The 17,745-nt window shown below is 42.6% G+C and overlaps 1 protein-coding gene across 1 annotated transcript in view; it reads right to left on the reverse strand.

Moving 5' to 3' along the window:
* LOC134342616 (myosin-7-like) overlaps positions 1 to 16,943 on the reverse strand; it is a 137,991-nt gene extending 121,048 nt beyond the window's left edge. The window contains exons 1-9 of the mRNA XM_063040949.1: positions 16,787 to 16,943; positions 15,796 to 15,899; positions 9,286 to 9,429; positions 8,172 to 8,328; positions 5,302 to 5,329; positions 2,937 to 3,033; positions 2,612 to 2,635; positions 979 to 1,071; positions 811 to 874 (exon numbers count right to left, since the gene is read on the reverse strand). Of these exons, the coding sequence (XP_062897019.1) occupies positions 811 to 874; positions 979 to 1,071; positions 2,612 to 2,635; positions 2,937 to 3,033; positions 5,302 to 5,329; positions 8,172 to 8,328; positions 9,286 to 9,429; positions 15,796 to 15,899; positions 16,787 to 16,877 (802 nt within the window). The 5' untranslated portion in view covers positions 16,878 to 16,943. The remainder of the gene's footprint in view (positions 1 to 810; positions 875 to 978; positions 1,072 to 2,611; positions 2,636 to 2,936; positions 3,034 to 5,301; positions 5,330 to 8,171; positions 8,329 to 9,285; positions 9,430 to 15,795; positions 15,900 to 16,786) is intronic.
* Positions 16,944 to 17,745: the final 802 nt, after the last annotated feature.

Consider the following 17,745-nt stretch of genomic DNA (forward strand, 5'->3'; position numbering starts at 1 on the left):
TGGAAGAATTCAATGGGTCAAGCAGTGTTTGTGAAGGCAAAAGGTGTGTGTTGATATTTGGGGTCCACACCTTTTACTAAGGCCAAGAAAGAGGAAAGATTGCCATTATATAGAATTATGAGGGACAGATGGAACAGAGGGTGGTAGCTGAAAGGTGGAGCCAGATGAGCAGATGAAACCAGGTGGGGAAGGGGAATGGATGGGAAAGAGACACAAAAGGAGAAGAAACCCATGTGGACAGGTGGGAAGAGAATACCAGGGGTGTGAGTTCCCTGATATTCTGCAAGGTGGTTGCCTAGTCTATACTTAACTTTGTCAGTGTAGATGAATACTACATTGTGATTACCAATTGCAGAAGACCAGATTGAAAAGGGGTAGGGGTAAATATGAAGGATTGTTTAGGTAATGGGGGAGGAGGTGAAGAGACAGTGCTACGTGGCCTACACTTGTAGAGAAAATGTCAAGAACAAGAAGCTGTGGGCAACAAAGGATGAGCAGACCAGGGCATCATGAAGAGAATACTTTATGAATACTTTTCCCCAATGCAGATCCAGATACAGCCCAATTGATCAAGTAAGCTCCCTCTATTGCCCAACCTAACGTATCTTACCCCTAACCCAGATAACTGCCCCATTTACTCAATATGTTTTACCTCTATGTCTTACTTATTTGCGTCATTTTTAAGTAACGGGGCTTATGAATATATTTGGGTACTCAGCATGGGCACCATTTTCTAGGGAACATTTTGCTAACTGGCTGCAGTACTCAGTCCCTGTGTGAATTTTGCGGCAAAGTGTCCTCGGTACTTACAGATGTCGATGTCAGCTGAAGCGAGCTTTCCTGTGGGACCGAAGTGGATCCGGATAAATTTCCCCTGCACAACAAAAATATTCATCATTGAATTATTATTTACGGCCTGATCTATTTGTTGTGTTACAAGTGAAGGTGGGCGATACTTGCCCAACCAAATATACTCACAAAACGGGAGGAGTTGTCATTCCTCAGCGTCTTGGCATTACCGAACGCTTCCATGGCAGGGTTTGCTTCAATGATCTGGTCTTCTAGAGTCCCCTAGGGTGTGAAGGAGGCTGGTGTCAGGCCCAATGGCTGGCATGTAGCCGCGGGAAACCATGCAGCCTCAGCCCTCCTCCTTCCTCCAGCCAGCTGCCCCCTTCCTCCCAAACACTTCGATCTCCCGCTTCCTGACAGAAACTTGTAACCAGAGGGTAGAACCGGTTTACGGTTCCGCCAGCTTCATTCACAAGGAGGTTGTGCTTGGGTTCCGAGCAACCGTGGAGATGAGGGAGAGAAGGATGGAGCTTGAGCTGCCTTCCCTCCACCACCAGCGATGGTTACCCATGGCTGCAAAGTGGTCACTTAACTACCTCAACCATCCCAAAGAAAACCATATTCTGACTACCTAGTCCCTTCATGACTTCATAAACCTCCACAAGATCACCTTTCATCCTCCTTCACTCCACCGAGAACAACCTGAGGGCGTGGGAAACCTTCCATGGAGGTAGGTTAAACACTTAAGTTTAGGAACTTGGAAACACAAGCACTGAATCGGGGTCAGTGCAAAAACAGAATAATCTTTAACAAGAATTGATTGAGTGAATGAGTAATGTTTAAAGCGCTAGTGGGCCCAGGCAGGTGCTGAAGCCTGCCTCTTTTTCTTGGTAAGTCTCCTCCCTTGACTGAGGGTGTGAGGGGTGGCAGTATTCCTTTGGTGTCTGACCCTCACGGTGCATCATGCAGTGGTTCCCTCAGCTCCAGTTAGAGTTCCCTCATGGCAAGTCATTTTCAACCGGACTGCTTTATGGAGGAATGAGGTAGGAGCAGAGAAGGCAGAAGAATTCAGCAGGACATTGCCTGGGATGTGCTGGATCTGTAGTCATGAGGATCGATTGAATAGACTGGGTTTATTTTCAGTGGAACTGAGGGGACTAGATAGGCAGAAACCTGGACAGGGATGAATAAAACTGGAGGGCACAGGTTTAAGGTGAGAAGAAAAAAATAAAAATGATATTTGAGGTAAGTTTTCAAACTGAGTGTTAGTTCCATGAAACAAGCTTCCTTAGGATGTAGTGAAGGCAGACAAAATGTCAACATGTAAAAGGTATCTGGTTAGAAAAGGCCTAATACAGGCAAATGGGATTGGCCTAGGTGGGTATCACGGCTGGCATGAGTGAGGTGACTCAAATGAGGTTCTGATTCTTCTAATATATTACAAATTGTGTTCATATTGAAAATATTTTTGAGTGGTAATTGGGGAAGGCGTTTGACCTTTGGTTAGCAAAATGTCTTCAGTTTATTAATCCAACTAGATGTTAATTCAGAGATTTCTGGGTTATTGAGAGTGCAGAGTTCAATTAAATGGGAATTGACAACAGAGAAAAGGATATGGACCATAGCAAGAATAGTGGGCTGGACACCCTTCCCTCTCTCACCCCTCCCCAACTCAAATATATACACAAAACATTTGCAATATTAACAGAACAGATCAAATGTGTTTGCCCAGTGCTGAAGGAGAATTAGTTCACTGCTTTGTAGAGATAACAATTTACACACAAAAATGATAAGACTACTGTGGCTGCCCAAGCCATCTTACCCCAGTCTTGGTGGCTGGTTGGGACTTGAAGAAAACAGAAAAAGAGAGAAATAAATAAGAGGCACAGGAGAGATAATTAAATTGTTTAAAACTTTAAACAATTTCTTTTACTCAAAACTGCTTTGAAAAATGACAAAAGCTATTATTTAAAAAGTTTTGTTTTAAAGACATAAAAGAAGAAAAAGAAACTTTAGGGCAAAAATATTAACTTTGTAAAGTATAAATTACTGCACATTAAAGCAAATTGGAGAGAAAAATTGCTTTTAAAGAAAAAGGCAAAAATGGAGCATGAAAAAGTGAAAAGGTTTGAAAGAATTGATCTTACGCCCTTCTTTCCACTTCCATCGCCCAAGGCAGCAACAATAGCAAAGTACTGAATAACACGTTTAGTGTTGACAGTTTTCCCAGCTCCAGACTCCCCGCTGGGCACCACCATAACCCAGAAAGGAAAAAAGTGAAAAAGTTAAACCCCCAAAAAATCAAAATTGTGCATTAAAATATTCATATAACCAATAAAAATGTCAAATACAAAAAAAGATCCAGTTGGAAAGAAGTTTCATTTTCAGAAATTTGTGTTTTTGCACAGAACATAAGAAATAAGAGCAGGAGTCGGCCATCTGACCTGTCGAGCCTGCTCCGCCATTCAATAAGATCATGGCTGATCTGGCCATGGACTCATCTCCACCTTCCTGCCTTTTCCCCGTAACCCCTACTTCCCCTACTATGCAAAAATTTATCCAACCTGGTCTTAAATATATTTTCTGCGGTAGTCTTCAGTGCTTCATTGGGCAGAGAATTCCACAGATTCACCACTCTCTGGGATAAATTGAGTCTTTACAGTCTGAATGCTGTTGTAATGGTATATATTCATAATTTTGTGTGTAAGTAATTGACTGAAGATTGGACAGTATCTGTTTTTCTGACTGTTTCATTCTCTAATGTTTTGTGTCAGTCTTTCTTCCTCTGTCTTTAGGGATGTTTTCAAAAAGGGAATCTGTACTGTGGTGTTTGAGAATCACTGCCATTCTTTTTCACTATACTGCACTTGAGAGAATCACGTCAATATGGCTGGCTCCACTTTCTGTTGGCAAGTACATCTGAGCTGGTTTGTTGGAGATTTTTTTCAAGACCATGTCGATCTAATTTTATGATTGGAAGCAGCTTGGTGCTGACCGTGCTTCGAAGAGACCCTCACTTTATACCAACCTTGGGTTGTCTTTCTGACCCCAGAATATATACGTTAATAGAGATTGCGTTTCATATCATCAATAACTAACATTAAACCTGTGGATCATTTGCAGTGAGAAAGGTAAACTTATTAGAAATGTATAGTGGTTGGTGTTTTGAGGCACTCGTACCAGAATCAACATTGAATGCAGTTTTCCTTTGAAAATGGGGTAGAGAGCTATGCCCAATTCAATTCAAATTGGATCAGTTTTTATATATAATATAATGTATTTTTAAACACAAGAGATTCTGCAGGTGCTGGAAATATGTACTCCTTCTCCCATCCCACACCTTATTATTCTGGCTTCCCCCTTCCTTTCCAGTCCTGATGAAGGGCCTCCACCTGAAACTGTATAATCCTTTCCGTAGAAACTGCCTGACTTGCTGAGTTCCTGCAGAATTTTATGTTTGTGATTTTTTCCTGTTCCTTATAGATATATAATTAGGGAGCAGCTACACTGCCACCTCTGGTAGTGGTGTGTAATGAGAGGTTCAAGTCTTTTTCTCCGCTCCTGCTGAAGGGTCTCAGCCCAAACGTCGACTGTACTCTTTTCCCTAGATACTGTCTGGCCTGCTGAATTCCTCCAACATTTTGTGTGTGTTGCTTGGATTTCCACCATCTGCAGATTTTTTTCTTGTTTGGGTTTAAGTTGGAGTTTTCCCATTCTGAATGTGGACAGAATTTTATAAAGCAAAATATTGCAAAGTATAATATAACAATGGGAAATGAAGTTGCACAACCAGACAGTCTGTACAGATATAAGGATTTCCACATCAGGACATGAAGACATATGAAGAGGTAGCAGATGATTGGGGCTGAGAAGGAAAATGAATCAGCCATGAGGAAATGGTGGAGCAGACTTGATGGGCCAAATGGCCTAATTTTTATAGTAAAATTATACAAGAGTATTATTCACAGTGATACATTCTTTATTATATAAATATATACAGGATAATTACACCAAGTAATTCATGGTGTGTAAATATTTAATATTTTGGGACTATATGCCCAAAAACACACAGTGTACAATTATACAATATATACAGTTACAACTAATAATACACAATGTGGTCTTAATGCAATTTATGCAGTGTTAAACTCTATAATAGAATATATTATTTTCTGATTCACATAATGTTACATCCACAACCAGAGGTGCATGGGATTAACATGGGAGTTTAACACCCACTGATATTGACACAAGTGTCACCCGCTGATGTTAAATATTGCGTAGTCATGCATTCTGAAACAGCAACGTCTTTACATAGTCAGGATTAGCCTAGCAGCCCAGGTGTTAAACTATGGGGCACAAACCAATCAGTGACTGGGTGAGTCTTAATTAAAGTTAATATTTGACGAAGCATGAAGAGTGATTGCTCCTACTTAGATCAGATTATTGTTGAAATGATATAACGGATTGTCTAATAAGCAGTGGAATCAACAAATAAATGTAAGGACTCACGTAATCAACATTGATTGGTTCTCTCGATCTGAAAAATTAATCAGAATTTATTAACTCTCCTACTTTGCGTCTCTCTCTCAGTTTGTAATATACATTTTGCTTGATACAGCATAAAGTGCAATTCATTGCATGCTTTTTCAGTCCATCTGGATGCCACTGGAAAGGCCGATGTTTGTTACCCATACCTAAACTAACTTTCAAATGAATGACTTTCTTGGCCATTTGGAGGACAACTAAAAATCAATCAGATTGATTATTGTGGAGTTACATGTAGGCCAAACCAGGTAAAAATGATAGAGACAGTTGGGGGGCATGGGGGGTGGGGGAGAGGGGATGCTGCTAGGCTTATATGTACTTTATTACAAAGAGCCTCGCAGTTAAAATGGATGAGCTGAAGAGTGTGGATCAGCACATGAAATTATAATATTGTTGCAAGCACAGAAATGTGATTGAAGGAAAAACAGGACTATAAACTCAATGTTCTGGAAATAATTAAAAAGGGGAAGAGTTGTTTGAAGATTAAAGATTAGCTTTATTTGTCACATGACATCAAAACGTCAAAACATAAAGTGAAATGTGTCATTTGTGTCACCAACCAACACAGTCCCAGTACGTGCTGAGAGCATCCCGCAAGTATCGCCATCTCTTTGGAATGTGGGAGGAAACCGGAGCATCTGGAGGAAGCCACATGGTGATGGGGAGAATGTACAGACTCTGCAGACAGCGGCAGGAACTGAACCGTGATTTCTGCCACTGTAAAGCATTACGCTATCTGCCTACATTACCATGCCACCCTTTCACCATTGATCAGGGAGATCCCAGGGAGGGCATCCTAGGAGGTTTGGCTAATTAGACTACTATATGGATAGAACATAGACATTTGATGCTGTTATACTACAGATCTCAGAATAGCGGGAAGTTGAAGAGCAAATATGTAGGCAGATTTTAGTAAGGTGAGAAAATATTAGGGGATTTTAACTTCCCCAGTATTGACAGGGATTGCCTTAGTGTGAGGTTTTTAAGGTAAGGGGACCAAAACTAAACAGTATTCCAGGTAAGGCTTCAACAGTACCTTATACTCTATAAAAGCCTCTCTGTTCTTATATTCAGACTCTTTACAATAATGCTCAATACTTTGTTTTCCTTCCTAATTACTTGATGGACCTGCCTGCTAACTTGTGATTCATGCACTAGAATACCTAGACCCACCAAACTTCACTCATTTACAGTCACTCCATTTAAATAATAATGCATCTTTTGATTTTATTTATCAAAGTGCATGAACGAACACTTCCCCACATTCAACTCCATTTGCCAGATTTTCACACAGTTGTTTAGTCTATCTAGTTCCATTGCAGAATTACAATATTTTCATAACAACCTGCCCTAGCCTCATTGGCAAACTTGGAAACCTTATTTCTTATTCCCTCCACTGGGTTGTTAATATAAATAGTAAACAGATCTGAGGATACTGTGTCAATTATGGAGTCATAGGGTTGTACAGCACAGAAAATGGATCTTCAACCCACTGTGTCATGGCTGACCATCACACTTCTCTTTACTGGTCCCACTTGCCTGCACTAATTCCACATTGCTCTATGTGCTACTCATTCAAGTACCTTTCCAGGTGCCTCTTAAATATTGTTACTGTTCCAGCCTCCACCATTGTATCTGGCAGCTCATTCCAGCGCAAACTAGACCCTGAGTGAACAATGTACCTTTTTAAATCTTCTTTCTTGCACCTTAAAACTTTGTCCTCTAGTTTTAGACAGTCCTGCCATGGGCACAGACTATGCCTGTCAGAATTTCACATATCTCTCCCATGACACCTCCCAGTCTCCTCTTCCAGGGAAAACTGGCCCACTCTTTGCAAATTCTTATAACTCAAGCCCTCTAACCCAGGAAGCATCCTTGTGATTCTTTTCTGCTCCCTCTCCACCTTAGTCATATCCTTCCAGTAATATCTCTCTTCAACCACCCATTTATTCTACACTTAATGATAGCAAGGTCTTAATGCTTGCTAGTACACATCCACTAATACCAGGGCTCTTAATTTATTCACCAGCATAAATGTGGCATCTTGTCAGATGTCTTGGAAATCTAAATACTCAACACCACCGGTTGTCCTCAATCAACCCTCGCTGTGACATCTTCAAAGAATTAGAGAAAATGTGTTAAACCTGATATGCCTTTCACAAACTATGTTGACTAGATTTGATTATATTCACTTTTCCTAAATGATGAATTAATTCCTCTTTGATTATTGATTCTATCATCTTGCCGACAATAGATTTTAAAATAACTGGCCTACAGCTCCCCACATTTTTGAGCAAGTGTATCACGTTGGCTGTTGTCCAATTTTCTGATACATGTATTTAGAGCATGTTCTGAATATTTTCAATAAAACAGGTCCACCATCTCTGCAACCAGTTCATTTAAAATCCTTGGATACAGGTCATCAGCCCTGTTGATATCGGTCACCTGCATCCCTGTGAGTTTCTCCAATACTTTATGTAGATTGATTGAGATTTTTACAGGGTCCACCCTATTATTTGAAATGAGCCAGTCTGTTGTTTTGGGATACTTACAGTGTCCTCCACAGTGAAGATTGATGCAAAGAGTTGATTTAACAGAATTGCTATCTCTTTGTTCCTTTAGTGAGACTAATGATGATATTAAGTTCAAATATACTTAATTTAAATGCCACAGCAGTCATTGCAATATGAACTTGTATCTCTAGGTCAAAGATCAGCTGTTAGATCCCATTTGGATAACTTGGCCATTAATATTCCATGCCCCTAATAGTATAGTGGGGCAGAATTCCACACATTTTGTAGCTTGGTACAAAACTTGCTGCTCGATCTACTTACTCCGGACCATGTCATTGTAGGCATTGTCTGCAATCGAGTAGATGTGAGGTGGAGCCTCAGACCGTCTCTTGCCCTTGTAGGCAGCAACCACAGGAGCACTGTACACTGGAAGCCATTTGTATGGATTCACAGTTACACAGAACAGCCCAGAGTAGGTCTGCCAAGAGGAAAAGGTAGAATTAGACAACATTCCAAATCCAGGTTACCTGTAAGATGTGGGCATCATGCAGGCTGATTTATTTCTCAGGTCAGGGACTTTACATTCCAGTTCTGACCAAATAGTCCATGTTGATCAGTGAAATCTGAGATACCAGGGAGAACTGGCACCTTGAAAAATTCATGGGCCGTTTACAGCTGAATTGACTCCCTCATGATGACCATGACTGGGACTGAAGCAATAAAGCAATGAGAGGTGTTCTCGACCTGATTTCCTGCTATGAGAGCTGATTCATGTGAGGAAACTTAAAAAAAAGGCAGTCAGACCTCCACACCTACTTGAAGAAGAAGCCAAAGTTAGACCTCAGCTTAGTCCCTCCTCTAAGATGTAACCACTACCCGCTACCCTTCACTGATGCACTGATTTTCTTTATTCAATCCCTGCCTTTCCAGGTGTAGATAAATCTTCCCCCTTAGAATTCTTCCAGTAATTTCCCTGCTCTCCACCAGAACTTAACATTGATGTGGTTAGTCCATGTTTCTCAAATAAGGTAGTCCTCTCACCCACCTCAGTCACTTAGTTTGATTAGTGACTCTTTCCAATACATTTGATGGTTAATTTCACCTCATAATTTTTATGGGCAGTGATAGCTGGCCGAGCCAAGGATGCTCTCATTCCAGGATTAAGTTTTAAAAAAGTCAGGTTTTTTTTTATTCAGATACTTTGTCACTTTCCTCTTTTATCTTGGAGTATTACCCCGTGTTCACCTGCTCACTGGAAGGTCAGAGATGGAGACGAGTCTTTGACCTTGGCTGTCATTACTGAGGGGCTTTTCATCTGCTTAGTACAATGTGGCTCTGAGAGCCAGCTGAGAAATTCTCACCATGAGATCAGTACTCATCATACAAATAGTGTGAATTATTGAATTGCTGCCATTCAGTATGTGGGCTTCCTTACATAGATCATCCAGCTACTGTAACGTCGACGCAGATTGTGCAAGACAGAGGCCTCATTCAAGTTTGTTAGCATGGCCATGTCTTCAATCATGTCAAACTTTGGTGGGTTCATCTGCTGGATATCATCCTCTTTAATGGTCAATGTCTGAAAGAAGAGCCAGAGAAACACAAAGTTAAATGTTTATCAGAAAGACTGCAAATTAAGCTGGTTACACAATAAAACTTTCTCTCTTATTGAAGGCAGGAGCAAGCTGCAAGCAGACCACAGACCACAAGGGATTTGGAATGTACTTTCCATGTGACCTTTTAGAGGGGATTGGATAAAAACATGAAAGAATATTTGCTAAGGCTAGGCAGAAGGAGGAGCAGGATGAATGGAACTAGTGAGATATTCTAGTGGAGAGCCAACATGGGCATGATGCACTCAATGGCTTCCTCCTGTGCCGTAATATTCACTCATTGAATTTACATCTTGCTTTCACTTTCACATGATCCATATCTGATTCTTCCCTATCTGTTTGTAATGCCCTGGTTAAGATTTCTACTGCTATGCTGTGAGGTAGTTTTTATTAGCAGTGTCCCATGCTGGAAAGTTGGTTTTGGCTTCTCCTAAGATAAGGACACATGTTGTCCAACTTAGGAATGTGAGTCTGACAATCAGGTTTGTGGGTTGTGAGAGTAGGTTCTAGGGCTGTGGGAAAGAGTTTTCTGAAGGAAAGTAGTCTGGTTTGTGGGGCTTTTGGTGGGAATGCCGTTGGAAGGCAAGTCCTCGTTGCGCGAAGCGCTTTGTGCAAGTGAATAGCTCCAAAGCGGAAGGGCCAATACTCCTGAGAGACAGCCTGTTGATTCGAGATGGATTTCGAGCGAAGTTCAGAATGTGGTGCGTGCTTTCGCACAGACCGTGGGTCCAGCGCATGAGTAAAGACAACTCCAGGATGAGTCCAACGTTATGTGCACATTGGACTGGTTTAACTGTAATGGGCACTTTTATTTATTTTTTCTTTTCTCTTTCCTACTAACCGTTTGATAAAGCCAAAATTTGTAAATATGCTTTCTTTATAACTTAATGCAGTGTACAATCTGTTATTCCTCACTGAAAGACAAATGTGCATGGGCAGTATTTACACAGCGTTCGCTCAAATTGAGGTTTCTTTAATCAGAACATTACAGCGTTCCCGTTTCGTTGAACCCCATATCATGCTGACCCTAGACATATATTTGTGAAAGGTGGCCGTCTCACCAATGAGGAGCCCGCTAATGAGCCAAGTTTGCATACCAGCCCAGTGAGATGTTGTTGACACTTTTCTCTCCATCTCCCACTGCCTCCCCACATCAGAAGTTCATTTCATTCTCCTCTGGCTTTGCTGTACCAATCTGATGATGAAACTTTCCACAACACTCATTCTGAAATATCTTACATTTATCGTGACTGTGATTTCCCTTCACCCCTAGCAGACTGGGCTCTCAGTTGTGTGCCTTCCTAAACCTCAAACCATAAGTCATCAGATCGGCATTCTACCATTTTTCAGATCCATTAATTTCCCCAATAATTAATAATCAGGTGAGGTGTGGATCAGCTCATTAATCAGTAGGTTAGAAAGAGACAGTGCACTGTTCAAGGATTACATGGAAAATGTGAAGGCAAGCGGAATTAGATTAGATTGACTTTGCTCTTCTATGAGTAAATTTAATTAAATAATGTATAAAATCTAAAATGAAATTTAATATTAAACCTGATTCAGAGTGTGCAGATGGTGTTTGGAAGGAATTACTGATTGAGGTCCGTGTTGAAGGAATTCAGTGCTGAGAGGGTCTGTGAAAAGGCTCATTGATCAGTGCACATGTGAATGAGCTCATTGTGAGAGTGGGTCAATGATCCACGTGTGTGTGGAAGGATTCAGTAAGAAAGAATGTTGATAGGCCTACACAGTAGGGTAATCCTGAGGCAATGGTACCAACCTGTGGCTATAGGAAAATCCATCAATAGTAGGGTGGACACAGGATTGACAGATAATCCTTAAACAGGAAACTGGACAGTAAACCAGACCTGGGAGACTGGAATAATCTCTGGACAATAGAATCTATCAGGAATAGTAGGATAATCCCTAAATTTGAACAGTTTGAACGGGGCACGGCTGAGCAAGCACGTGAAGGTCAGCCTGTGAGAACAGCGGGAGAGTTTAAAAAGCGAGCAGATTAACGGAGTGGACATCATAGGAGCGGGCAGTGGAGTAGTGGGAGACAGGCTTTGGCTCGACAGGCTGAGGACGAGCTTGCTCCCAGTGAGGTAAGGCTGGGTAAGTTCCTTTAATTAATCTAATTAACTTAGAAGTAGGTAATGCAGGCAGCAGTTAGGGCAGTTGAGTGCTCTGTTTGCAGTATGTGGGAAGTCAGGGCGAGCACAATTGTCCCTGATGACTACACCTGTAAAAGGTGCATCCAGCTGCAGCTCCTGACAAATTGTGTTAGAGAACTGGAGCTGGAGCTGGATGAACTTCGGATCATTTCTGAGGCAGAAGCAGAAATAGTCAGGAGTTACAGGGAGATAGTCACCTATAAGAGTCAGGAGACATATAGCTGGGTGACTGTCAGAAGAGGGAAGGGGAATAGACAGAATGAGCAAAGCACCCCTGTGGCCGTTCCCATCAACAATAAGTATACCGTTTTGGATACTGTTGATGGGGACGACCTACCAGGGATAAGTTGCAGTGGTTGTGTCTCTGGCACCGAGACTGGATCCTCAGCTCAGAAGGGAAGGAGGGAAAAGAGGAGAGCAGTAGTGATAGGGGATTCGATGGTTAGGGAGACAGATAGAGGTTCTGTGGAAGAGATCGAGAATCTCGGATGGTTTGTTGCCTCCCTGGTGCCAGGGTCCGTGATATCTTGGATCGAGTCCTCGGTATTCTGAAGAGGGAGGGTGAGCAGCCAGATGTCGTGGTCCATGTAGGGACCAATGACGTGGATAGGAAGGAGAAGAAGGTCCTGCAAAGAAAGTTTAGGGAGTTAGGTGCAAAGTTGAAGGACAGGACCTCCAGGGTTGCAGTCTCAGGATTGTTACCTGTGCCATGTGCTAGTGAGGCTAGAAACAGGAAGATAATGCAGCTAAATACGTGGCTAAGGAGTTGGTGCAGGAGGGAGGGCTTCATGTTTCTGGACAATTGGGCCTTGTTCCAGGGAAGGTGGGACCAGTTCCGACGGGACGGGTTGCACCTGAACTGGAGGGGGACAAACATCCTTGTGGGAAGGTTTGCTAGTGCTGCTCTGGGGGGGTTTAAACTAGGTTTGCAGTGGGAGGGGAAACAGAGTGTTAGAGCAGGTAGTGAGGTGGAGGAGGATAAATGTCATGCGAGAACTGCAAGTATAGTGCACAAAGTAAAGTCAGATCTAACATAGAAAGAGGCTTTGAGGAAAGAGATGCTGAATAAAGGGTGTAAAGTTAGTAAGGTAGAAGGGATAAAGTGCGTGTACTTCAGTAAGAAGCAAAGGTGATGAACTGAGAGCTTGGATACATACATGGAATTATGATGTAGTGGCCTTAACAGAGAACTGGCTGGCACCAGGGCAGGAATGGATTCTCAATATTCCTGGATGTCAGTGCTTTAAAAGGGATGGGGGGGGGAAGGGAAGGAGGGGTAGCATTACTGGTCAAGGATACTATTACAGCTACAGAAAGGGTGAGTAATGTAGCAGGATCTTCTTTTGAGTCAGTATGGGTGGAAGTCAGGAACAGGAAGGAGGCAGTTACTCTATTGGGAGTATTCTATAGGCCCCCTGGTAGCAGCAGAGATATCGAGGAGCAGATTGGGAGGCAGATTTTGGAAAGGTGCAAAAATAACAGGGTTGTTATCATGGGTGACTTTAACTTCCCTAATATTGATTGGCACCTGCAGGGAAATGTACTATGGATATGTGGTCGATGTTTAGAGATCTCTTGCAGGATGTTAGGGATAAATTTGTCCCAATGAGGAAGATAAAGAATGGTAGGGTGAAGGAACCATGGGTGACAAGTGAGGTGGAAAATCTATTCAGGAGGAAGAAGGCAGCATACATGAGGTTTAGGAAGTAAGGATCAGATGGGTCTATTGAGGAATATAGGGAAGCAAGAAAGGAGCTTAAGAAGGGGCTGAGAAGAGCAAGAAGGGAGCATGAGAAGGCCTTGGCAAGTAGGGTAAAGGAAAACCCCAAGGCATTCTTCAATTATGTGAAGAAAAAAAGGATGGCAGGAGTGAAGGTAGGACCGATTAGAGCTAAAGGTGGGAAGATGTGCCTGGAGGCTGTGAAAGTGAGCGAGGTTCTCAATGAATACTTCTCTTCGGTATTCACCAATGAGAGGGAACTTGATGATGGCGAGGACAATATGAGTGAGGCTAATGTTCTGGAGCATGTTGATACTAAGGGAGAGGAGGTGTTGGAGTTGCTAAAATACATGAGGATGGATAAGTCCCTGGGGCCTGATGGAATATTCCCCAGGCTGCTCCATGAGGTGAGGGAAGAGATTGCTGAGCCTCTGGCTAGAATCTTTATGTCCCCGTTTTCCACAGGAATGGTACTGGAGGATTGGAGGGAGGTGAATGTTGTCCCCTTATTCAAAAAAGGTAGTAGGGATAGTCCGGGTAATTATAGACCAGTGAGCCTTACGTCTGTGGTGGGAAAGCTGATGAAAAGATTCTTAGAGATAGGATCTATAGGCATTTAGAGAATCACGGTCTGATCAGGGACAGTCAGCATGGCTTTGTGAAGGGCAGATCATTTCTAACAAGCCTGATAGAGTTCTTTGAGGAGGTGACCAGGCATATAGATGAGGGTAGTGCAGTGGATGTGATCTATATGGATTTTAGTAAGGCACTTGACAAGGTTCCACACGGTAGGCTTATTCAGAAAGTCAGAAGGCATGGGATTCAGGGAAGTTTGGCTAGGTGGATTCAGAACTGGCTTGCCTGCAGAAAGCAGAGGGTCGTGGTGGAGGGAGTACATTCAGATTGGAGGGTTGTGTTCTGGGACCTCTACTTTTCATGGTTTTTATTAATGACCTGGATGTGGGGGTAGAAGGGTGGGTTGGCAAGTTTTCAGATGACACAAAGGTTGGTGGTGTTGTGGATAGTGTAGAGGATTGTCAAAGATTGCAGAGAGACATTCATAGGATGCAGAAGTGGGCTGAGAAGTGGCAGATGGAGTTCAATCCGGAGAAGTGTGAGGTGGTACACTTTGGAAGGACAAACTTCAAGGCAGAGGACAAAGTAAATGGCAGGATACTTGGTAGTGTGGAGGAGCAGAGTAGAACAAGTAGAGCATAATTGTTAGACACGATCTGCCCTTCACAAGGCCATGCTAACTGCGCCTGATCAGATCATGATTCTTTGAATGCCCAGAGATCCTATCTCTAAGAATCTTTTCCAACAGCTTTCCCACCACAGACGTAAGGCTCACTGGTCTATAATTACCCAGACTATCCCTACTACCTTTTTTGAACAAGGGGACAACATTTGCCTCCCTCCAATCCTCCAGTACCATTCCCATGGACAACGAGGACATAAAAATCCTAGCCAGAGGCTCAGCAATCTGTTCCCTCACCTCATGGAGCAGCTTGGGGAATATTCCGTCAGGCCCCGGGGACTTATCCGTCCTAATGTATTTTAACAACTCCAACACCTTCTCTCCCTTAATATCAACATGCTCCAGAACATCTGGGGGCACATGTCCACAGATCCCTGAAAATTGCCTCACAGGTAGATAGGGTAGACAGAGGAGATTTACCAGGAATGTGCCTGATTTACAGAGTATGCATTATGATCAGAGATTAAGGGAGCTGGGGGTTTACTCTTTGGAGAGAAGGAGGATGAGAGGAGACATGATAGAGGTATACAAGATGTTAAGAGGAATAGATAGAGTGGGCAGCCAGCGCCTCTTCCCCAGGGCACCACTGCTCAATACAAGAGGACATGGCTTTAAGGTGAGGGGTGGGAAGTTCAAGGGGAAAATTCGAGGAAAGTTTTTTACTCAGAGAGTGGTTGGTGCGTGGAATACACTGCCTGAGTCAGTGGTGGAGGCAGATACACTAGTGAAATTTAAGAGACAAGTAGACAGGTATATGGAGGAATTTAAGGTGGGGGAGTTATATGGAAGGCAGGGTTTAAGGGTTGGCACAACATTGTGGGCCAGAGGGCTGTGCTGTGCTGTACTATTCTATGTTCTATGTTCTAAATGGTTTGTCATTTGTCCCCTGTTGTATATTTAATATTTCAGTAATATTTGAGTGATATTATAAATGTATTGTTTAATTAATGATTCTCTGCTGTTTAAATAATTCATTGCGGGTTATATGTAAAAGTATGTAAATAGCATGCAGCGTTACACTGCCTGATAATATGCGTGCATCTTGCTAAAAATTAAAACGAACGTACACGAGTTACTCCCAGCTCTACTTTCCTTTCAATTATTCTTGTGTTTTGAAGTTACGAAATATAAGAGCCCCCTGCAAGGAGTACACTTTACTAAGCAATTTTTCACTTACTTTGCCACCCTTGGTTTCCACAGTGACTTTAGGACCATTTCTTTCAAGAATCTCAGCCTCCAAATAAGCCTCCTTCTCATCAGGAACCCAGCACCTTTTCTTGCCTAAAGACCAAAGGTGAAAAGTTGAATTTGTATGGTATCTTATGTCCTGAAAACTATTAAAATTTCTGCCTAAAGTGTGTCAAGGACCGGAGGGGCCTGACTGTGGGTGACAATAAATTCTTAACCAGACAGGTTGATAACCTGTTACAAAACATACAAAATCATTGACTTAGGTTGAGTGGTCAGAGGCGAGGACAATGCTGGAACCTTTGGAATTCACAGGTTTGGTGTCAATCAGACTATTTTGCCCATTTCTGGGCAACATACTCTGGAAAGGATGTCAAGATCTTGGTGAGTGTGCAAGGAAAATTTACTCAAATTATTTCCGAGTTGCTACTATCAGGAAAGCACTGTCTGAAGAAGCTTGTGGAAACAAATTTAGGAAGGAACTTTCAAAAGAGAACTGGGCAAATACTAAATGGGAAATCAATGGTGGGGGTGAGAACAAGCCAATGGAATTTATTGGGAGGCCCTTTCCCACTGAGCATAGCGACAATAGATGTGCTTGTGTGCACATTTTTAATGATTCTGAGAGGAAAGGCACAGGAACGGAGCAGAAACTCTCTTTACATTGACAAGTGAAGCCCCTGAGCATTGTAGCCCTGCTTTGGCAGCTGGACGAAATATGAACGGCCTCTCGTGTTTTGCCAGACTGCTGGCGACTGGCCATGGGAGGATTTGCAGCTACCTCCAAACAATAAGACATGGTGATGGTGCTGAAAGTGTAAACTCATCCAACACCAAACCAGTTCACTTTGCCAGGAATTACACCTGGATCCTTCTCCTCTGTTCTCTGCCCAGAGGATGACTCACATTATACACATCGCAGCATTGTGTGAAGAATTGAAGACATTCCTTAGGTAACACGAATGTAGTTGGCAGCTTACCGTCAAAGGCGATGGTTTGAAGAACCATTAATTCCTTTTCACTTTTCCTTAGGAAAGATGCAGCCTCACCAAATTCTGACATATCCTGCATGGCTGCGTTTGTATGTTAATCAGGCAGCTCAAGAAACAGCCGGGTACAGACACACAGTGATCAGAACTGTGGATGGAGAAGCACAAATCAATGAGAGCAGTGATGCTTGTGTGCTAATTGGCTGGTCTGGATCTCTAAAGGCCAGTCAGGTAGCTTCGGATTTCACATCTCTGTGTCTCTAATTTCCATTTCGTGTTGATTATTCCCACATTCACTCAGCGTGAATAGAGTTCTTATCTGCTCACCCCTCTCATTCTGCAATCTGTCTTTGCATCCACCAAGCAAGTTTAGAAACAATTATATCCAGTACAATCTAATAATGATTAGACAGTACTCTCGGGCTTATCATCAATACAGACACAATACAATATCACCATGGCTATCTTTAAGTTCTGACATTGAGGTCAGTAGGTGGGTATGAAACGCTCTGGGAATCTTGTCTGCCACTCTCACCATGGAGAGGTGGTCATTCGCTCCAGCACACTGGAGAGAATTCCTGCCCAAGGACAAACGCTGCTTGAATAAACAGGGTGAAAAATCCTTGGCCAGGACTTGTCTCCTGGCTGTAGTCCAAGGAATAGCAGGGATCTGGTCACAGGATCTCCAAGATCTCATTTCAGTCCGCTCTCCAAGATCTTAACCAGTTGCTGCAACTGAAAGGGAATTGTTTTGAGGCAGATTTCAAGGACTTCTCAAGATCAGCACAGACAAGCTAAGTCAAATAGGCTCACCCCACAATGAAATATTTAATTATTCTGCAAAAAAAAACAAGCTAGACCTCAGGAGAGTGAGAGGTCAATTCTCCACTCTATGAGCTTCTAGAGAATCTCAATGTTTAATAGCACCTTGAAGTCCAATGCAATACAAT

The sequence above is a fragment of the Mobula hypostoma genome, chromosome 2 (genome assembly GCF_963921235.1).
Source record: "Mobula hypostoma chromosome 2, sMobHyp1.1, whole genome shotgun sequence".
Taxonomy (NCBI): domain Eukaryota; kingdom Metazoa; phylum Chordata; class Chondrichthyes; order Myliobatiformes; family Myliobatidae; genus Mobula; species Mobula hypostoma.